General features: G+C 49.6%; 2 protein-coding genes across 4 annotated transcripts in view; one reads left to right on the plus strand and one right to left on the minus strand.

The window, feature by feature from the left end:
* Positions 1–5,717, plus strand: part of ERN2 (endoplasmic reticulum to nucleus signaling 2) — a 24,151-nt gene extending 18,434 nt beyond the window's left edge. For all 3 annotated transcript variants that reach the window (XM_039478100.2, XM_074381919.1, XM_074381920.1), the window contains 9 exons: positions 95–179; positions 690–879; positions 957–1,056; positions 1,159–1,358; positions 3,740–3,887; positions 3,981–4,108; positions 4,648–4,771; positions 4,855–4,922; positions 5,010–5,717. In XM_039478100.2, the coding sequence (XP_039334034.2) occupies positions 95–179; positions 690–879; positions 957–1,056; positions 1,159–1,358; positions 3,740–3,887; positions 3,981–4,108; positions 4,648–4,771; positions 4,855–4,922; positions 5,010–5,222 (1,256 nt within the window). In that variant the 3' untranslated portion in view covers positions 5,223–5,717. The remainder of the gene's footprint in view (positions 1–94; positions 180–689; positions 880–956; positions 1,057–1,158; positions 1,359–3,739; positions 3,888–3,980; positions 4,109–4,647; positions 4,772–4,854; positions 4,923–5,009) is intronic.
* On the minus strand, positions 5,697–22,289 carry PLK1 (polo like kinase 1). Its single transcript, XM_003930200.4, has 10 exons — positions 17,835–22,289; positions 16,923–17,091; positions 16,024–16,168; positions 14,679–14,772; positions 12,777–12,996; positions 8,459–8,614; positions 7,338–7,415; positions 6,655–6,809; positions 6,371–6,553; positions 5,697–6,199 (listed from the first exon to the last, which is right to left on the minus strand). The coding sequence occupies exons 1-10, from the start codon at positions 18,240–18,242 to the stop codon at positions 5,999–6,001; spliced, it is 1,809 nt and encodes a 602-aa protein (XP_003930249.1). The 5' UTR covers positions 18,243–22,289; the 3' UTR covers positions 5,697–5,998.
* Positions 22,290–22,294: the final 5 nt, after the last annotated feature.

The raw sequence follows: 22,294 nt of genomic DNA on the forward strand, positions 1-22,294 counted from the left end.
GAGGCCCAGAAAAGGTCAAGGCAAGTCTGGACTAGGCCAGTGGCCTGCAAAGGTGGGCAGAGGCTCCCCGAGTCACCACCCTCCTTTTCCCCAGCTGAGCAACTCACCGTAGTGGGGAAGATTTCCTTCAATCCCAAGGACGTGCTGGGCCGTGGAGCAGGCGGGACTTTCGTTTTCCGGTGAGTGGCAGCCAGGAGCCAAACTGGGGACATGGCAGACATAGCACTCACAGCCCTCATGGGCACTGTCCCTGGGAGAGCCATTCTTTCAAAGACTTCCCGAGGTAGGTACAGGTCAATCCCTCACTCACCGGTTCTGCTCTTTCCTTATCTGCTCTCTCATTTTTTTTTTTTTTTTTTAAATCTTGCTCTGTTGCCCAAGTTGGAGTGCAGTGGCACAATCTCACCTCACTGCAACCTCTGCTTCCCTGGTTCAAGCAATTCCAGGCCTCAGCCTTCACAGTAGCTGGGATTACGGGTGTGTATCACCAGCCCGGCTAAATTTTGTAATTTTTTAGTAGAGATGGGGTTTCACCACGTTGGCCAGGCTGGTCTCAAACTCCCGACGTCAAATGATCCTCTCACCTTGGCCTCCCAAAGTGCTAGGATTACAGCTGTGAGCCATGGTGTCTGGCCCTTTATCTGTTCTCTCTGAATGTCCCCCTGCCCCCACCATCACTCACCTTCCAGGGGACAGTTTGAGGGACGGGCAGTGGCTGTCAAGCGGCTCCTCCGAGAGTGCTTTGCTCTGGTTCAGCGGGAAGTTCAACTGCTGCAGGAGTCTGACAGGCACCCCAACGTGCTCCGCTACTTCTGCACCGAGCAGGGACCCCAGTTCCACTACATTGCCCTGGAGCTCTGCAGGGCCTCCTTGCAGGAGGTGAGTTACCGGCTCAGGGAGCGTGGGTGGGAAGGTCCCGGCTGGAGAGTGATAATTTGCCCCTTGCTGCTGCTCAGTACGTAGAAAACCCAGACCTGGACCACGGGGGACTGGAGCCTGAGGTGGTGCTGCAGCAGCTGATGTCTGGCCTGGCCCACCTGCACTCTTTACACATAGGTAAACTCTTTACACCGCACTGCCCCTGCCTCCCACTCTCTGTCCTTAGCCCCCTGCCTTCTGCCCTCAGCAACCAGCTCTCTTTCTGCCCCCCTCCCACAGTGCACCGGGACCTGAAGCCAGGCAATATTCTTATTACTGGGCCTGACAGCCAGGGCCTGGGCAGGGTGGTGCTCTCAGATTTCGGCCTCTGCAAGAAGCTTCCTGCTGGATGCTGCAGCTTCAGCCTCCACTCGGGCATCCCTGGCACAGAAGGCTGGATGGCACCCGAGCTCCTGCAGCTCCTGCCACCAGACAGTCCTGTGAGTCTATACACCAAGTCCTCCAGGTACACAGCTGCCCCAGGCTGTGCAACTTAAAAAAGGATGTGTGCCAGGCATGGTGGCTCATGCCTGTAATCCCAGCACTTTGGGAGGCCAAGGCAGGCAGATCACAAGGTCAGGAGTTTGAGACCAGCCTGGCCAACATGGTGAAGCTCCCTCTCTACTAAGAATACAAAAATTAGCTGGATGTGGTGGTGTGCATCTGTAATCCCAGCTACTCAGGAAGCTGAGCCAGAAGAGTCACTTGAACCTGGGAGGCAGAGGTTGCAGTGAGCCAAGACTGCACTATTGCACTCCAGCCTGGGCAATAGAGTGAGACTGTCTCAAAAAAGAAAAAAAAAAAAAGGATGCCTATTGCTGGGCATGGTGGCTCACCCTTGTAATCCCTGCACTTTGGGAGGCCAAGGCAGGAAGATTGCTTGAGCTCAGGAGTTCAAGACCAGCCTGAGGAACCTAGGGAGACTCCATCTCTACCAAAAGCATACAAAATTTAGCAGGTGTGGGAGTGTGCATAGGTGGTCCCAGGTACTTGGGAGGCTGAGGTGAAAGGATCGCTTGAGCCTGGGAGGTGGAGGTTACAGAGTCAAGATCACGCCACTGCACTTTAACCTGGGCAACACCGTGAGACTCTCTCTCAAAGGAAAAAAAAAAAAAAAAAAAAAAACCGGGCCCCACACCCAGTGATTCTGACCTAATTTGCCCAGGTCATTTTAATGTGGAGCCAAGTTCAAAAACCACTGGTGTCAAGGGTTCTGGAGGGCATCAGATAAGCTAATTAGTTGATATGCAGAGCAGCGTCGGACCCACACAGAGACACTTGTATTTGGGACCCCAGAATTATGGATTTTGAGTCACAGTGTGTGGGCAGAAGTGAAAGCCAGAGAAATGGATGACAATCACACAAAAGGACAGTCACCAGGGAAGGCTGCCCCCACTCCTAAAGTTGAGAGAAAGCTCAAAGTGGTGACCTGGGCTCAAGGACTAAATGCTGATGTCATGAGACTGTACAGTTTATTTTTAAATTAGTGGCCAATACATATATATTTTTTTCTCCTTTTGAGTTTTTTTTTTTTTTTTAATATATTTTTGAGTCTTGTTCTGTTGCTCAGGTTGGAGTGCAGTGGCGCGATCTTGGCTCACTGCAACTTCCACTTCCTGGATTCAAGTGATTCTCCTGCCTCAGCCTCCATAGTAGCTGGGACTACAGGTCTGTGCCACCATGCCTGGTTAATTTTTGTATTTTGGGTAGAGACAGAGTTTATGCCCTGTTGGCCAGGCTGGTCTCGAGCTCCTGACTTCAGGTAATTCACCCACCTTGGCTTCCCAAAGTGCCAGGATTACAGGCGTGAGCCACTGCGCCTGGCCCTGTATATATATTTTTGACACAGGGTCTTACTCTGTCATGGAGTGCAGTGGCACCAATCACAGCTCGCTGCAGCCTCGAACTCCTGGGCTCAAGGGATCCTCTCACCTCAACCGCCCAAGTAGCTGGGACTACCAGCATGCACCAATGGCACCTGGCTAATTTTTGTGTTATTATTTTTTTGTAGAAGCAGGGTCTCAGCATATTGCCCACCCTGGTCTTTAACTCCTGGTCTCAAGCAGTCCTCCTACCTTGGCCTCTCAAAATGCTGGGATTCCAAGTGTCAGCCACCATACTCAGCCCAATATTTTAACATTTGGGAAATTCCACATAAAATCTGGATATCTGGATTTTCTTTAAAAAAAAAAAAATCAGAATTGCTGGAGGCCAGAGGTTAGAGATCAGCCTAGGTAACATAAGGAGACCCATCTCTACAATTTCAAAATTGGTCAGGCATGGTGGAACATGCCTGTAGTCCCAGCTACTCAGGCCGAGGTGGACTGCTTGAGACCAGGAGTTTGAGGTTCAGTGAGCTTTAGTTGCACCACTGGACTCTAGCTTGGGCAACATGAGCAAGGCCTCGACTCAAAACAACAACAAAAACCAGCTCTGCTACCCTGGAGAGTCACCTGGTGACAACAGGTTGGAGCTAAGGACCAGCTGCCCCTGCAGACGGAGCCCATGCCAGCTTATCACAGTCCTCCTGATCACCTTATTGCCTCATGCCTGGCACGTTATGCTACCTGCTTACACCTGTAGGAATGAAGCTTAGAAACCTGAATTAGCTCAGCAGAGGCAAAGGTTTTGGATGACCATGGGCCCCCCATAATGGTGTAGACAGGGAGTGGATCTAGAGCCAGAGAGATGCTCCCTAGGAAGCATCTTGAGTTCTAGTTTGTACCAAACCCCAGCTGCTGTATCAGCCCATGGGAGAATTTAGCCAGGCTGACTTCCTGGAAGCAGAGATTTCCTTCTCACGCCATCTCTCTGGCCCCAGACCAGCGCTGTGGACATCTTCTCTGCAGGCTGCGTGTTCTACTACGTGCTTTCTGGTGGCAGCCACCCCTTTGGAGAGAGTCTTTATCGCCAGGCAAACATCCTCACAGGAGTTCCCTGTCTGGCCCAACTGGAGGAAGAGGTCCACGGTGAGGGACGCCTGGGCCCAGTAGAGAAGGGAGGAAGGGCAAGATGCTAGGCAGGCCTGAAGCAGACTCTCCTTCTCCTCTTCCATCCTTCAGACAAGGTGGTTGCCCGGGACCTGGTTGGAGCCATGTTGAGCCCGCTGCCGCAGGCACGCCCCTCTGCCGCCCATGTGCTGGCCCACCCCTTCTTTTGGAGCAGAGCCAAGCAACTCCAGTTCTTCCAGGTAAGAAGGAAAGCTTGGGAATGGCCCCCAAACCCTAAGTTTGGGTCCTGAGCAATAAGAAATGGGATGTTAGATTGGCTGAGCGAAAACAGGAAGCTACCCAGTCCGGGCAGCCTGGCTCTTTACCTAAATTGGGAGCCAGCCTGGACTCCTAAACTCCACCATCTTGGCACTCTCTGGTCCACTTACTGCCACTTTCCCAGCCCCAGCTGCCCTTTGCATGGGAATATAGCCCATTCCTTTCCACCTGAGTTGTCACTCATGCTGTGCCTGTGCCTATAGCCCAGTGCGCTTGTGTGACCTTGACCTACAGACTTTGTGCCTCTGAGCCGCAGTTTGCTCATCTGTACAATGGGACAGCAGTACCAAGCTCATAGGTTGGTGGTAAATAACAGAGGTATGGCACAGAGAAGCTTCCCGCCCTCAGAGACAATGACCCTTGTCAATCACCTAAACCACTCCCCTAAGTCAGACAACAGACTCCTAGCCATGTGGCCTCTGGCCCTGGTCACAAGGCTCAGGAGCTCTCTGGGCCCCAGGATGTCAGTGACTGGCTGGAGAAGGAGTCTGAGCAGGAGCCCCTGGTGAGGGCGCTGGAGACAGGAGGTTGTGCGGTGGTCCGGGACAACTGGCATGAACACATCTCCATGCCGCTGCAGACAGGTAGAGGCCACACTGGGGTGGGCCTGGGCAGTGGAGGGGAACCCACCAAGGGACAGTTTTGCCACTGAATACCCTGTCCACAGATCTGAGAAGGTTCCGGTCCTATAAGGGGACGTCAGTGCGAGACCTGCTGCGTGCCGTAAGGAACAAGGTGTGTGCTGGGGCCTGGGTGGGCCTGGGTCTTGGGGAGGCCTGGCTGCAGCTGAGCCAGGGTTCTCTGCTCTACCTGCCCTCCCAGAAACACCACTACAGGGAGCTCCCAGTTGAGGTGCGACAGGCACTTGGCCAAGTCCCCGACGGCTTCGTCCAGTACTTCACAAACCGCTTCCCACGGCTGCTCCTTCACACACACCAAGCCATGAGGAGCTGCGCCTCCGAGAGTCTCTTCTTGCCCTACTACCTGCCAGCCTCAGAAGCCAGGGGACCATGCCCTGGGGCCGCAGGGAGGTGAGGTGGGCCAGAGACCACACAGATGGTCTTCATGCTGGCTGGCTGAAGAGTTGAGACTGTAGCTGGCCTCAGAATCAGAAAATACTGCCAGGCTGGGTGCAGTGGTTCACACCTGTAATCCCCGCGTTTTGGGAGGCAGTGAGAGGATCAACTGAGCTCGAGTTCACGACCAGCCTGGCCAGCATGGCAAGACCCCATCTCTATAACAAATTTTAAAAATTAGCCAGGCATGGTGGCATACGCCTGTAGTCCTAGCTGATTGGGAGGCCAAGGTGGGAGAATCCCTTGAGCCCAGGAGTTTGAGGTTGCAGTGAGCCACGATCATGCCACTGCACTCCAGCCTGGTAGACAGACACTGTCTCATAAAGCACCCCCCCCACCCCCCAAGGCTGGTAGAGACTGGGTGGCCTGGGGCTGATGAAGCAGAGATGTTCCCTGGAGCCCAGGCCCCACCCGTCAGGAAATACAAGAAAAAGAAGATTCGCATCTGTTTAATGTATATAAAGCCAAGGAAAGGACAGTCCCAAATTCAATAGAAATATTCTGTACAATTCATACGGTGGGGTTTTGGGGAAGAGACAAGGATATAGAACCCACACCTGAACATGTACAAAAATAACTTACACAGCAACCCTCACCTGCAAGGATAATGCAGCTCTGCCCAGCCCCCAGGGCTGGGGGGCACACTGCAGACATGGCACCATGGGAGCCAACCCGTGTGGGCCCCAGATGCAGGTGGGAGTGAGGAGGGCACCAGTCCGGAGGGGAGGGAGGCTATTAGGAGGCCTTGAGGCGGTTGGCTGAGCGCGAGCTCAGCAGCTTGTCCACCATGGTGCGGGCATAGCGGAGCCGGCTGGCCAGCTCCTTGCAGCAGCCGTACTCCTCCAGCAGACTCAAGCGGTACGTGCGGAAGTCTCGCTTCTCGTCAATGTAGGTCACGGCTGCCATCAGTGGGCACAAGATGAGCTTGGTGTGATCCTGCAAGAGAAGGAGGCAGTGATTGGCGATCCCAGAGGCCAGTGTATGTTAGCGAGCAGAGGGAAGACACAACAGGCATAGGCACCTGAGCTGCTCACTCCGCGCTCAACTCACATGGGCCACTGCCAGGCACACGGAGCCTACCCCAGCCCCTGGTGACTTCCAGCTCACCTGGAAGAAGTTGATCTGCACGCTGCCGTTGCTGAGGTGCAGGATGATGGCACTGCGGGTGCGGAACCAGGTCCGCAGGTAGGGTAGCCGGGCAAGCTCGTCGCCTTCACGCGGTGTGATGTTGGCGCCTGCCTTCAGCAAGTGCTCACTCATGTAATTGCGGAAATATTTAAGGAGGGTGATCTGGACGAAAAGTAGGGTAGGGGTTCTAGAATTAGAGTCTGACCCTCCAGCACAAGTCCCACTCCTACAATACCACACCCCCTGGGCAGGATGGCACTCACCTTTTTCATCAAGGAGTTGGGATGGGAACTCACGGTGAGGTAGGACTCAGTGCCATCACGCTCTATATACTGCAGGCTGTCACCATCGTTGTAGAGAATAAGGCGTGTTGAGTCATTGAAGAGCACTCCCACACTGTTATCACACAGCTGATACCCTAGAGATTGGTGGAGAGAGGCCTCAGAAAGGGGAAATCGAAAGTGAGGAGTGGGGCCAGGTGAGGCAGCAGCACATGCCTGTGATTCCAGCACTTTCAGAGGCTGAGGCGGGAGGACTGCTTGAACCCAGGAGTTTGAGACCAGCCTGGGCAACATAATGAGATCCCATCGCTACAAAAAATTCTAAAAATTAGTGGAGCATGGTGGTGTGCACCTGTAGTCCCAGCTACTCAGGAGGCTAAGCCAGGAGCCAGCCTGGGAGTTTGAGAGCTGCAGTGAGCCATGACTGTGTCACTGCACTCCAGCCGGGGCGATAGAGCAGGACCCTGTCTCTGGAAAAAAAGAAAAAGAAAAAAAAAAAAAGTAGGGGAGTCGGGGAACACTGGGAGCTGGAACTGGGAGGCCTGGGATGGAGAGAAGAGAGCACTGAGAAGAGAACCTGGTAGCCCAAAAAAGCCAGAGCCTGTAACAACTGAAAGGTCACCTGGCTGTACCTGAGTCACCCACCTGTTCTGGTAGAAACCTACCAAGGCCGTACTTGTCCGAATAGTCCACCCACTTGCTGACCCAGAAGATGGGGATACAGGCAGGATCCTCAGCCTCCTCTGAGACAGAAACAGACAAACAATTGGTCAGGACCAGCCTCTTCCCCTCTGGTTCGCACATGTGGCCCACACCAGGGAACAGAGAATCTTGCTGAGCACCCCACCTGGGCTGAGTTGAGAGGCCTGCGGCCCCAGAGAAGAGCAAAGCAGGGCCTCTACTGCTAACAGGCTCAGACAAGCAGCAGCACAGACATCTACGCAGAAAATCTCAGCACAGCACGCCAAGTTCCACTCACTCCTTCATTCCACTGACGGATTCAGTTATTGAAGGCCTACTGTGCCTGCCAGGCACTGTCATAGGTACAGTGAACAACAGACAAAACCCCAGCCTCCACGGAGCTTACACTGTGGTTGTGGGGACAAAGACTAATTAAGTATGGGCAAAATGTCAGTGACTTCTATCATGATAAGAATCAGAGGATGATATTATCTAGTTTTCCAGTTTGGAGTAATTAAGAAACTGTGAAGACAGAAGCCAGTTGCAAACACATCAAAATGTTATGTTCAGTGCATGCAACAAATCCCTTATTTTAAATCCAATAAACAAAGATGGATATATTGGACTATGTTGGGTGAGAAGTATTATGAAGAACTATGCAGCAGGCAAGGGGATGAGAAGCACTAGCAGATGGGCCAGGGAGATGCTCACAGTGGTGACACTGGAACAGACACTTGAAGGAGGCCACAGTGTGAGCCACGTGCTGTCTGCTTTCATGCCAGGGCCAGGGAGCCACAGGGTCGAAAGCCCTGACGTTGCAGCCCATCTGGGCCTGTTATTTCACAGGTCTTGAAGAAACAATAGGAACTTACTGAGCAAAGGAAACAGCATATGAAGGTGGCATATCAAGGTGCCAGAGTAAGAGACGGATCAGAAAAGAAGGCAGGAGCCACAGTATGCAGGACCTCGGATGTCAGGAAATGGGGAACCAATGGTCCTATGGAGACAGGGCCTGGACAAGTCACCAGTGCTTTGCTGGCCAAGACTCCTGGCTTCTCCAGATGCCCCAAGCAATCCTGCCCTACCCAGGGCCCACAGTACCCACCTTGCCTGACCAGCCCACGCTCTGAGGGCTTCGAGGCATTGACACTATGCAGCTGCTGCAGCATGTCACTGAGGTGGCAGTCGACCACCTCACCTGTCTCTCGAACCACTGGTTCTTCTTTTTCCCGGGGACGCTCAGGCAGGGGGTTCTCCAAGCCTAGGAGGGTAACAAAAACAGGGGCGTTGGGAAGTGCGTAGGACTCCCTGCCACAGCTGAAACTTTTCCAAAAGAAAAATTATCTTAGCCACCACTGCTTAGGGGAAACTGAGTCAGTGCCTGGTCAATAGAGCAGAAGCTGCCATGCTCAGGTGACAGGCACACGTGCTCACTGTGAGGCAACAGATCTTCAGATGCTCTAGCCTGTGACCCAACGGCATGGCCCTGGAGGATACCACCTGCCACCCAGACAAACAGCTTGAAGCCACCAGCAGCTCAGAGCTGCCCAGCTTCAAGCAAAAACTTAGAAGCATCTTCCGAATCCAGGCAGATGGGAGGGCTGGGTAGTCTCAGTTCATCCGCAGGATGGATTCAGTGGCATTTAAATAAAAACACAAGAGATTTTTTTTCCACTCTAAAATTTGCTTTATATGTTTATAATCAAAAAAAGCATGAAAAGATATATGAAATTTTAATGCCGGTTATATCTGGGCAGTAGAAGCACAGATTATTTTTATTGTCTTTTTCCTTATTTGTTTATTCCCCCATCAACATGTGCTAGTTTTCCTTGTATAATATAAAATGTTTCCTAAAGAAGTTTTCAATTAAAAACTATGCCATGATATAGCAAGGAGCTGTTCAAAAAAAAAAAAAAAAAAAAAACTATGCCATGATAGGGACTCAGGTGTGACATAATAAGACATTAGGGATTTGCTTTAAACACTCCAGCAAGGCCAGGGCAGGTGGCTCACACCTGTAATCCCAGCACAGTGAGAAGCCAAGGCGGGTAGACTGTTTGAGCTCAGGAGCTTGAGACCAGCCTGAGCAACATGGTGAAACCCTGTCTCTGCTAAAAATACAGAAACTAGCTGGACATGGTGGCACAGCACCTGTAGTCCCAGCTACTTGGGAGGCTGAGATGAGAGAATCACTTGAACACAGGAGGTTGAGGCTGCAGTGAGCCATCATCTTGCTACTGCACTCCAGCCTGGGCAACAAGGCAAGACTGTCTCAAATAAATAAATTTTCAAAACTCCAGTAAAAAAAAGGCAGGAGGCTGGAATAAATAAAACAAGTCGGCCGGGCGCGGTGGCTCAAGCCTGTAATCCCAGCACTTTGGGAGGCCGAGGCGGGTGGATCACGAGGTCAAGAGATCGAGACCATCCTGGTCAACATGGTGAAACCCCGTCTCTACTAAAAATACAAAAAATTAGCTGGGCGTGGTGGCGCGTGCCTGTAATCCCAGCTACTCAGGAGGCTGAGGCAGGAGAATTGCCTGAACCCAGGAGGCGGAGGTTGCGGTGAGCCGAGATCGTGCCATTGCACTCCAGCCTGGGTAACAAGAGCGAAACTCTGCCTCAAAAAATAAATAAATAAATAAATAAATAAAACAAGTCTGGCCAAATGTTAATAACTAGTGAAAATGGATGAAACATGGGATTCATCATACAGTTCTCTCTACCTTTGGGTAAGTTTGAAAATTTCCTTAAGTTTTAAAAATGCTATATGAAAATTTAAACTGAAAGAGAAAAAAGTAGGAAAGAGGCTGAGGCAGGAGGATCACTTAAGCTCAGCAGGTCGAGACCAGCGTGGGCAACAGAGCAAGATCTCATCTCTACAAAAATTTTAAAAATTAGTCAGATGTAGTGGCACACGCTTAAAGTCCCAGCTACTTGGGTCAAAGCTACAGTGAGGTACAATTGTGCCACTGCGCTCCAGCCTGGGAAGCAGAGCAAGACCCTGTCTCAAATAAATTTTTTAAAAAGAGAGAAATAAGTAATCCTTTAAAATATAGCCCAAAGAATAAAATATCCATGAGTCTATTTCAGACATAACCAAATAAATCAATGGGAGAGAAGGAACAGCTCTTCCTTACAGGAGAATTCCAATTATTAAATGTAGAAAAAGTAAGGAAAAGAAAAATTGTCATTAGAATATCACTGTAGGTAGGGCACAGTGGCTCACACCTGTAATCCCAACACTTTGGGAGGCCAAGGAGGATCACCTGAGGGCAGGAGTTTGAGACAAGCCTGGTCCACATAGAGATCATGTCTCCACAAAAAAAAAAAAAAAAAAAAAAAATTTTTTTTTTTTTTTTTTGAGACAGTCTTGCTCTGTCTTGAAGGCTGGAGTGCACTGGTGAGATCTTGGCTCACTGCAACCTCTGCCTCCCAGGTCCAAGCGATTCTTGTGCCTCAGTCTCCCAAGTAGCTGAGATTACAGGTGCACACCTCCACGCCTGGCTAATTTTTTGTATTATTAGTAGAGACAGGGTTTTGCCATCTTGCTCAGGCTGATCTCGAACTCCTGAGCTCAGGCAATCTGCCCACCTTGGCCTCCCAAAGAAAAATAAATTAAATTAGCTGGGTATAGTGGCACATACCTATAGTCCTAGCTGCTCTAGAAGCTGAGACAGGAGGACTGTTTGAGCCCAGGACGTTGAGGCTGAAGTGAGCTATGACTGAGCCACTGCATTCCAGCCTGGGTGACAGCAAGTCCTAAGAACCACCTCAAAAAAAAATTCCACTGGAATAATTTCTGAAAGGTATATGGAAACTCTGGGGATCTTTTTGTTGTTGCAACTTTTCTGTATAAGCCTAAAATAATTCCAAAATGAAGTTTAAGAAAAACCAATACCTAAAAATTGAAAACTGATGTACAACTTAAGTTGTACATCAAATGGGTGATATATCCACAGAGAAAAAAAAGCATTTTAAGTGACTTTTTAAAACTATATATCCTTAGTGAAATATACTTTAAGGACAATTAGAATTGCAAGAAAATAAATATCATTTAACAGGAACTCATATATGTTGAAAATTTTAAGTATATTAATGTAAGGAAGCAAGATTTTCAGTCTAAGAGAAAAGAAATACAAGTATAAACCAAAGAGTAAAAACAGATTAACATCGTGTCTAAATCAGACACTTAAAAATTACCAAAAGCAGTAACTCCCCAGTAGAGAAGATTGCTATAAGACAATACGTATCAATGTTAAATTCCCTGAACTTGGGAACTGTGCCATGTGCTATCGTTAGGTAAAAGAATCTGTTTTTAGGAAGCATACACTGAAGCACTAAGGGTGAAGTGTAGGACATATATAACTTTTGAACGTTCAGAAAAAAAGAGAGTAATTGATAAAACAAATGTGGAAAAAAGTGCTAACTGGTGAATCTGGGCAAAAGGAAAGAATAGGAGTGTGTTTTTGATCTATGCTACCTTTTTCATAAGCTTGCAATAATATCAAAATAAATTGTTTAAAAATGTGTGATTAGGAAATATCACAGACTCAATGTCAGTCTTCCCCCACCGCTATAAATGCAGTTCCTAGTTCTGTTCCCTGAAGAAACCTAGAAACAATGACAACCTAAGCAATGACATGTGGTTTTTTGATTTTTAAGAAAATGTTCATCTTTTTTAAGAGAAGCATTTTGAAGTTTATATAGGTGTAAAATGGCAGAGAGCCAATGTTAACTTTAAAAAATACTTCAAAGGAACAAAAATAAATAAATGAAGCAAACTTGACAAAATCCTGATAACTAATTACTGAATCTGGTAAGTATGAGGGGATCTATTACATTATGCTCTATATGTGTACTTGAAAATTTTCATGCTGGCTGGGCGCAGTGGCTCACACCTGTAATCCTGGCATGTTGGGAGGCTGAGGCGGGCAGAGTACTTGAGCTCAGGAGTTCAGGACCAGCCTGGGTAACATGGCACAACACTGTCTCTACAAGAAGTAGAAAAATTAGCCAGTCATGGTGGCACAAGCCTGACAGTCCAGCCACTTGGGAGGCTGAGATGGGGGACCAACTGAGCCTTAGAGTTTAAGACTGCAGTGAGCTGTGATTGTGCCACTGTACTCCAGCCTGGGCAACAGAGGAGACCCTGTATCCAAAAAATTAATTAAAGTGATTGGAAAGAATTTTTCAGGCTTGGCATTCAGTCCATTTTCTTCTTCTTGGGCATGGTAGGTTTATCCAGCCATGGTAAGGTTGGTCTTTCCTGGCAGGGAAAGGAGCAGATGGGCACTGTAACCATGGATTTAAGGCCTGTCCTACTCCACACCTGAGCTCTCGGGGCCAGGGAGTAAGATGCACGCAACCCTACAACCTGGGCTTTCTCTGGGGGGTCTGCTTTCTTACCCAAACCCTTGTTGTACCTTTATTGAGGGCTGTGAGGGGCTTCCGGTTGCTGGAGTCCAGGCTGCTGGGAGCGATTGAAAACCTCGGTGGAATGGTCAGACAGGTGATGGGGAGACGGGCAGGGATGTAGCCAGAAGTAAAGAACTCGTCGTTAAGTAGCTCGTTAATGGTTGGGCGGGCAGTGGGATCTGTCTGAAGCATCTTCTGGATGAGGGAGGTGGCCACGGGGTTGATGTGCTGGAGCAGAGAGAGGGACGGCCATAAGCAGAACATAAGGTCGACCCCACGTACACCACGGCCACAAACGGGCTACAGGCCCCTAGCCCACATGCAGCTTCCAGTCTCAAATACACCACAGGTCAGTGGTTCACAACTTGGTTCAGTGCCAAGTTCTCCACTGTTGGCTTTACTGGGCACCACTGAGAGAAGGGTCAACGGACTGTGGCCTAGCACCAGCTCACTTCCTAGCACTTACTATACGCAGGAAAGCATTCTAAGCCCTTCCTGTGTTTAGCTCAGCCCTCACCAACACATCTAAGGGGTGGGAATCCCTTTTTTTTTGCAGAGGAGGAAACTGAGGCACAGAGAGGGTAGGTTGGCTTGATTCCATGCTGTCTCTAACAGTGAACTGACACTTTGTGATGGATTTACTGTGTCTGTCCTTACAGTGCTAGGCCTCTTGGCTTCACACCAGGACACTACACTTCAAACTGGCTGTGTACTAGGCTTCTGCAGGAACCAGATATCCCCTTAAATGCATTTCTGTTGGTGGTTGTAAAAATGCACACCACTGGCCAGGCGCGGTGGCTCATGCCTGTTATCTCAGCACTTTGGGAGGCCTAGGTGGGTGGATTAGGAGTTCGAGACCAGCCTGGTCAACATGGCAAAACCCTTTCTCTACTAAATAAGCTACAAAAATTAGCCGGGCATGGTGCCTGTAATCCAGCTCGGGCTGAGGCAGGAGGATTGCTTGAACCTGGGAGGCGGAGGTTGCAGTGCACTGTACTCCAGCCTGGGCAACAAGTGAGACTGTATTTCAAACAACAAAAAAAAAGACATGCACACCACTATGAGACTCCATCTCCAAAAAAATGAGTGAGACTCCATCTCAAAAAAACAAAAAAGGAAATGCACACCACTATGCCATTGGAAAGCCCTGGGATTCAGTGGTTCATAATTCTGTGAGCACTTACTACATGCAAGGCACTCTGTGAGGTGCTCCAAGGTAGGAACGCCACTTTATATTTGGAAACTGTGGTTCAGAAGGTGCAGGCCAGGCTGGGTGTGGTGGCTCATGTCTGTAATTCCAGCACTTTGGGAGGCTGAGGCGGGTAGATCACCTGAGGTCAGGAATTTGAGACCAGCCTGGCCAATGTGGTGAAACCCCAGCTCTACTAAAAATACAAAAAAAAGAAAAAAAAAAATCAGCCGGGTAAAGTCACAGGTGCCTGTAATCCCAGCTACTCAGGAGGCTGAGGCAGAAGAATCGCTTGAACCTGGGAGGCAGAGGTTGCAATGAGTCAAGATCACGCCACTACATTCCAGCCTAGGCAACAACAGCAAAACTCCACCTCAAAAAGAAAAAAAGATGCAGGTCATTTGCCCAATGTGATCTGGCTAAATGGCAGAACCCATCTGTATTAAGACAATCCATTTCCAAAGCTGAAGTACTTCTGTCTCCTACTTCTTCCCACCCCCTTTGATTTTTGCTTTTAATACAATTTTTAGATTACCCAATCTCAGAATCTGCCAACTCTCTCCGGATACAAGAAATGCTTATGTGTACACGCATGTCAAGGTCTGTCTGCAACTTCAGACACAGGCCCTCTCAAGCTCTGTGGCTATATCCTAGGATGTTGCTGGGCTCCGTAAATAGTTTGGGAAAACAAAATAAATGTAATTAAAGCATCATTAGTCACCTTGGGAATACTGTATTCATTCTTCTTGATCCGGAGGTAGGTCTCTTTTAGGCAAGAAGTCTCAAAAGGTGGTTTGCCCACTAACAAGGTATACCTGTAAGCACAAGGTAGGATTTGGCACAAGTCTCCCAGCCACAACCCAGACATAAGAGGAATCATCTCAGGGTCAGAACAAAGGCCAGGCATCCTCTGGACACTAACTCTGGGGCCCCTGAAGACAATCCTCGAGTCCACTGTGCAGCCCCAGGAGCCATGACATTGGCTAGAAAGAGCCCTCAGTAGAATATATGTGGTGAGACCAAGTTTAAGGGCCAGTGATTTTTCAGCTATAGCCTGAGGGCATCTAGGACTCTGTGCAAGGGCCTCGGAGGCTGCCTGCCTTGCAAAACATGTCAAAGGGCTACCTGCACTTACAGAAGCAGCTCCACCTTTAGCAGTTCTGTACTTAAGGCTTCAAGTTTTCATTAAAAAAACAAAAAACAAAAAACAAAACCCACTGCAAAGACACATGAAAGCCATCGCTATGACTCATTTCTAACTCTCTAGTACAAGTGTCCCCAAACTATAGCCCGCGGGCAGCATGCGGCCCCCTGAGGCCATTTATCCAGCCCCCCGCCGCACTTCAGGAAGGGGTACCTCTTTCATTGGTGGTCAGTGAGAGGAGCACAGTATGTGGCGGCTGTGGTCCCTCCAACGGTCTGAGGGACAGTGAACTGGCCCCCTGTATAAAAAGTTTGGGGACGCCTGCTCTAGTACCTATGCCAAAAACAAGAAAGATAATACCTGAAAAGGCCCAAGCCTCTGCCTGCCACCAATCGCGGCTGAGGGTCTCAATCCAGACAGACCACTGGCACCTCATCCTGCCATCTGTTAACTCCTGGCCTAATTTCTCCCACCATGCTAATGCTCATCAGTGTTTCTAAGACCTTATTGTGCAGGGAAATCACCAAGGGATTGGTTAAAAATCCAGATTCTGATCCAGTAAGTAGTCTGGGCCCTGAGATTCTGCATACAAGTTCCCAGATGATAGTGATGCTGCCCTGTGGACCACTCTAGCAAAGGACTAAAGTAAGGTTGTGGAGACTCTCCCTCCTCCCTCCTCCCTCCTCCTTCTTTTCCTCCTCCTCCTCCTCTGTACCCATGGCCTAGGCTGCAGAAATCTGATAGGATACACCAGTGACAGGGAAAGATAGGGCAATTAGGCTTTGTTTGGGGGTCACTTGTCCCCTAGAATAGGCTTTCTGTAAAGCAGGCAGAAAGGTCCACAGAAAAGGTCAGCCAGGTAGGATGTCCCAAAGTTGCCCCTGCTGAGACCAGGTAGATGCAGAGACAACTCCCAACTTACATGATACACCCAATGGACCACACATCCACCTCGAAACTGTGCCCTTTCTTGCTCAGCACCTCGGGAGCTATGTAATTAGGAGTCCCGCACAGGGTCTTCTTCCTCTCCCCGTCATACTCGACTTTGGTTGCCAGTCCAAAATCCCCTGGGACAGAGGGAGGAAGAATGGGTACTTAAATGCCAGCCTCTGCCATCTGTCAATGCAGAAGGCTAGTTAAGGGTTGACCATCAAGAAGCAGAGCCATTTGATCCCACAAGCCTCTGCTCCTTGTATGCCGCAAGGCTTGCCCAGAAATCTTCCTGCCATGCTGACCCCAGGGAGGTGCCTCCAGTGACCCTTCTCACCCCTACCCCTTGGAAAGGGGCTATGCTTCAAAATGGGAACTGACAGAGATAGCAAAACTCCAGCGCCTTCAAGGATCAAGCAAGTAACCAAGACTTGGTAAGCCTGTGAAGAAGTAACAGGGAGGAGTAGAGACCGCGGCAAACACGTCAGAAGGGACAGCTGCTTTCCAGCCCAGCAATGGGTTGCCCTAAGAAAATGCTGCCCTCATATTACTGGAGCTTTCACCTGTTTAAAAGGAGCTCTGAATCAAAATTTTTATATCAAGCTTTCCACTTTAAAAAATAGAAACAAACTCAAATTCTTTGAAAAAAAAAAAAAGTGCTGAATTGGGGTAATAATGTGTCTGCAGGCAAGACACTGACTTGTGGGTGTTTTGTTTTACATTTCTGGACTAAGGAGAGAATTACAGAAGCAATCAACGGCCCAAACTTCTCATCATCCATCCTCTTCCTTCCTTCCTCCTGGTCTCCTTCCTATCCTTTCTCCCAGCCTCCTTCAAATTCCAGCCTCTTGTAGTGATGATGTCAAGCACCCTGCAGGCTCAGCAACTCACCTATTTTCACCTCCAGATCTTCATTCAGGAAAAGGTTACCCAGCTTGAGGTCTCGGTGAATAACTCGGTTTCGGTGCAGGTACTGGCAGCCAAGCACAATCTGCCGCAGGTAGTATCGGGCCTCAGGCTCAGTCAGGGCTTTCCTCCTCTTGTGCAGCTCCAGGAGAGACTGGGTGGGAAGGAGAGGACAGGAGGGATGGGAAGGTGGTACTGAGGCCAGTGGGGAAGGGAGAGGGTTACTAGGTAAAGGAAGAACAGAACCTAGACTCCTGGGTGATCAAAGTGGTGTCTTGGGTGGGTTTCTCTCCTTCCCTAAGCCCCCACCCCATTCCTTCTCCAGGACAATTGCTATCTGGACCCTCATTTACCACTGCCCACAACCATTCGCAGCACCCCTTCCCCTACTAGCTTCCTCCCTTACTTGGGGGTCCTCTCTCAGCCCCATTCCGGAAGCTCCGAGTGCCCAGCAGCATATCCCTTTCCTGATTCTTATTTCCCTGGGAAGGCCCGCAGTCTGGATTGCAACTACCTCCTCACTGACCCAACTCCACTCCGGAAGCTCCCAGTGCGCGTCTTCACTAACCTGGGGACTCCTCCCTGGGCACTCTAGGGCCCTAGAGTCCATTACCAGCACCCCTCCCGGCAGCACCTCGCGTCCAGAAGCTGACTTCCCTGTCAGCAACCTGACTCAGACTCCACTTCACTGGAACCCACTCCTCTAGCAGTTCCAAGAGCCAAGAAGCCCTTACCAAAGTCGTTTTCCGTACCTAAGCGGGAGGCTCCCAGCACCCTTCTCAACCAGCTCCAAGTCCCAGGCACTCCCTTCCTGGGCACTCTTTCCAGCAGCTGCTCCAGGTCCAGGCGCTCCAACTGCCCGGCAGGCAATTCCAGTTCCCTAGCAGCGACACTCACCCTCCGACGGCATAGCTCCAACACCACGAACACGAAGTCGTTGTCCTCGAAAAAGCCGTGGAATCCTACGACGTGCTGGTGGGCCAGGCTGCGGTGAATGGATATTTCCATGGACATCTTCTCTTTCTGGTGCGGCTTGAGCAGCAGAGACTTAGGCACAATCTTGCCCGCGAACACCTCCTTGGTGTCCGCGTCCGATATCTCAAAGCACTTTGCAAAGCCGCCCTTGCCCAAAAAGCGGCCCCGCACATAGCGCCGCCGACTGCGTGGGTCCACTAGGATCTCCGGGATCTCTTTCGCTGGTGGAGCCGCCGCCGGAGCTCCGGGAGCTGCAACGCCGGGGCCCCCGGCTTTCCCAGGGTCGGCCGGTGCTCGTGCCAGCTTTCCCGCAGTCACCGCCGCACTCATGCTCTCGGAGCTGCTCTGCCGACCTCGATCCGAGCAGAGGCTCCGCTCCTCCCCGAATTCAAACGCGGCGCTGGGAACGTTACAAAAGCCTGCGCGCTACTGATTGGTCGCGGGGATTTAAAATCCAAACCCGCCCGCCGCGCGGCACCATGGGAGCGCCCTACCCCGCAGCCGCCTTTAAACCCGGACCTAGCCGGGGAAAACTTGATTGACAGGGACGTCCGAACACGTGGGATAGCCTGGGAAACCAAACCCGGCTTGGATGCGGAAACCCGGCCCCGAGAGGGGAGGAATTTCTTTAGGGTTTCTCCCTTTCTTGGGCGTCCGGGAAAGCTCCTGCAGTTCACTTGCGCCTCCTTCAGGAAGCTTTTCCTTAGACTTTCCTCCACCTCCACCCCACCTAGAATATAAACTGAGTAGGGACCTGGCACACCAACAGGTACTTTGGGAGAGTCTTAACACTCGCCTCCGATGTTGTCAGCTCTCAGCCAAGCCACCACAAATGAATTAAAATCTAAGTAAAAGTGTGCTTGCCAAACATACCTTCATGGCAAGTACCGTAGTCCTGCTCCTTAAAATAACTGCTGCTTTTGAGATTACGGAGCAGCGCTGTTTAAAGGAGGGGCCAGGGAACAGCAGCATCTCCATCACCTGAGAGCTTGTTAGAACCACAAAGGCAAATGTTCAGGCCCTACCCCAGATCTCCCGAGTCAGAGTCCGCCTCTCAACAAGACTGCTCAGCTGATTCCTACACATCCTGAAGTTGGAGAAGCACAGTACCAGAGCCCCCCATGATGCAACGAAGCTGTCTGGCCTGCTCGCTGCTGAATTTCCCAGGGCCTAAAATAGAGGACACTGTTTCTTGGTCAAAGGGAGGGAAGGTTGGAAGAATGTCTAACAAATTCGTAGGTCATAGCCAAATGTGCCTTGCGGGGTTTTGTTTGGCTTCCTCTTTTTTTCTTTTGAGACGGAGTCTCCCTCTGTCGCCCATGCTGGAGTTCAGTGGCCCGATCTCAGCTCGCTGCAACCTTGGCTCCTGGAAGCAATCCTCCCACCTCAGCCTCCCAAGTAGCTGTGATTGCAGGAGCCCAACACCACACCCGGCTTTTTTTTAAAAATTTATTTATTTATTTATTTATTTATTTATTTATTTATTTATTTATTTATTTATTTATAGTAGAGACTGAGTTTCACCGTATTGGCCAGGCTGGTCTCAAACTCCTGACTTCAAGTGACCTGCGCATCTCAGCCTCCCAAAGTGCTGGGATTACAGGTGTGAGCCACTGCATCCGGCCCTTCTAAAACATTTACAGCATTTCAAAGAAGAGCTCATAAAAATTCGGATTTGTAGCTTTTCCTGAAAAAATTAGAAGTGCTAGCTACTCTGTGCCTACATGCATGCTTTCAGTTTGCCCCAGTTAACCTGCTATATCCCTTTGTCCATTTGCCTGTCTGGCGTCTAGCTTCTGTAGGTACTTGAGTGGCAACCCTGGAACAGCAAAATACTCAAGTTAGAGGCTCTTTCTCTGTGTCTCTTTAGCACCCTCCAATCCTTCATAGAGCCCAGCAAAAATCAACCGTATTATAAGGATCCTTCACCTGCCTTGCAGCTAAGCTGAAGGACAAAGAGGACAATGATGCCGTCCTTTCCACCCCATGTCCCAAGCTCTGAAAGCAGTGCTTGGTAAAAAAGGGTACTTACTAAAATGTTGGCTGAATAAAAGGAAGACTTTGAAAAATTAAGTCATTTTGTACCCCCATGGTGTGAATTATTTTTTATTGAAATTTAATACACTTACAGAAAAAAACGTACATATCATAACTGTACATAGAGCTCAGTGAATTTTCACAAACTGAACACATCTGTAAACCACATCCAGATTGAGAAAGAGAACATGACAAACACTGCAAGTCTCCCTTGCACCCTGTGCTGGAGATGCCAACACCACCTCCTAATCTAATGATGTACTAGGAAATTCACAGACTCAGCCTGTTGTCATACTCATGGCTATGATTTACAACAACCAAAGGCTAGGAAGCAAAATCAGCAAAGGAAAAAAGTGCATGGGCAAAGTCCAGGGAAGCCAGGTGCAAGCCTCCCACGGTCCTCTCCCAGCAGAGTCACACAGGACACAATTCCTCCAGCAATCAATTGTGACACCCATGTGCAATATGTACCAGGGAAGCTCATTGCAGACTCTGTCCAAGGTTCTGGTCACCTCATCCTCTGCCTAACACATACCAAAATCCAAGACTCCCAGAAGGAAAGCAGATGTTCAGCATAACCCACATTGTTTGTACGAACAGTTTAGGTAGGCACAATGAGACACTGTTATCATTTAAGTAGTGAGAACCCTCCTGAAATCCAAGCTTTCAACGCCAGCCAATGGCCAGCCTTGCAAACAGGCCTAAGGACAGCAGACACAGGCCTGCTTTCTCATCCTTTTCACATAGTCCATCTCCGTATGGAGGCTTCTTTACAGCAAAATTATTATCAGTAGGACCCCCATGCAAAAGGGCGAGACCAATCTGAAGCATGGACCTCAGTTCTTCCTGGTAGGGGTCCTGGATGTAACCAGTTAAATTAAATCCCATTAACCATAAAGGCTATCTTAGAAAGCCAGGTGGCTTCCTCCTTGATTAGTTTCTTTTTTTTCTTTTTTCTTTTTTTTTTTTTTTTTGACGTGGAGTCTTGCTCTGTCGCAGGCTGGAGTGCAATGGCGTGATCTTGGCTCACTGCAACCTCTGCCTCCTGGGTTCAAGTCATTCTCCTGCCTCAGCCTCCCAAGTAGCTGGGACTACAGGTGTACGCCACCACATCCAGCTAATTTTTTTATTTTCATATTCTTACTAGAGACAGGGTTGCACCATGTTGGTCAGACTGGTCTCAAACTCCTGACTGTAGGTGATCTGCCTGCCTCAGCCTCCCAAAGTGCTGGGATTACACGTGTGAGCCACCATGCCCGGCCCTTAATGGCTGTCTGAACCTTTATTTTTTTTTAACCTGACCTGAGGCATCAATTCAGGCACAGAACAACTCTGGCCAGTAAGCTGAAGCTAACCTACATGCTTTCCAGGGCTGAGGGGACATCATGAGAGTTATGGTCATGTACAGAAGCACAGTCCCAGGGGCATAGATGGTACCCCTGGAAACAAAGAACTTGCAAAATTAGGACACCCCAAGCAGGACATCCATTAATCAGGCCATACAGGTGAACAGGCCTCCCACCAGAGGATCTCCTGCCCTAGTATTTCTAGTCCCATCTGAAAAGTTCCTGGAATCCTTGGCTTCTAAAGGACTGCCTGAAGGCAGTGAGTCCCAAACAGTTTTGCTTGTTCAGGATACAAGTTGATCCATCTCATGAGCGTGGATGACATTTGAAAGAGATCTTCATGGAAAGTGTGGGAGCTGGACCCACTCTGTCGACAATCTGAACTCAAAGCACTCACAGCACATGGAAAGGCAGTACTGGGAATTTTCCTTCAGCAAGAGGAGGCTTCCAGGGATCAAGCCTCCCTAGGGGCCAGGCTTTCTTTTCTCCAGTGTTACCAAAACAATCATGCCCTGTTCAGCAATCATAACTTTACTTTTTTTTTTTCTTTTTTAGACAGAGTCTTGCTCTGTCAGCCAGGCTGGAGTGCAGTGGCTCAATCTTGGCTTACTGCAACCTCTGTTTCCCAGGTTAAAGCAATTCTGCCTCAGCCTCCTGAGTAGCTGAGATTACAGGTGCACACCACCACACCCTGGTAATTTTTTTTTTTTTTTTTTAGACGGAGTTTTGCTCTTGTTACCCAGGCTGGAGTGCAATGGCGCGATCTCGGCTCACCGCAACCTCCGCCTCCTGGGCTCAGGCAATTCTCCTGCCTCAGCCTCCTGAGTAGCTGGGATTACAGGCATGCACCACCATGCCCAGCTAATTTTTTGTATTTTTAGTAGAGACGGGGTTTCACCATATTGGCCAAGCTGGTCTCAAACTCCTGACCTGGTGATCCACCCACTTCAACCTCCCAAAGTGCTAGGATTACAGGCATGAGCCACTGCGCCCAGCCAT

This window comes from Saimiri boliviensis, chromosome 12 (genome assembly GCF_048565385.1).
Source record: "Saimiri boliviensis isolate mSaiBol1 chromosome 12, mSaiBol1.pri, whole genome shotgun sequence".
Taxonomy (NCBI): domain Eukaryota; kingdom Metazoa; phylum Chordata; class Mammalia; order Primates; family Cebidae; genus Saimiri; species Saimiri boliviensis.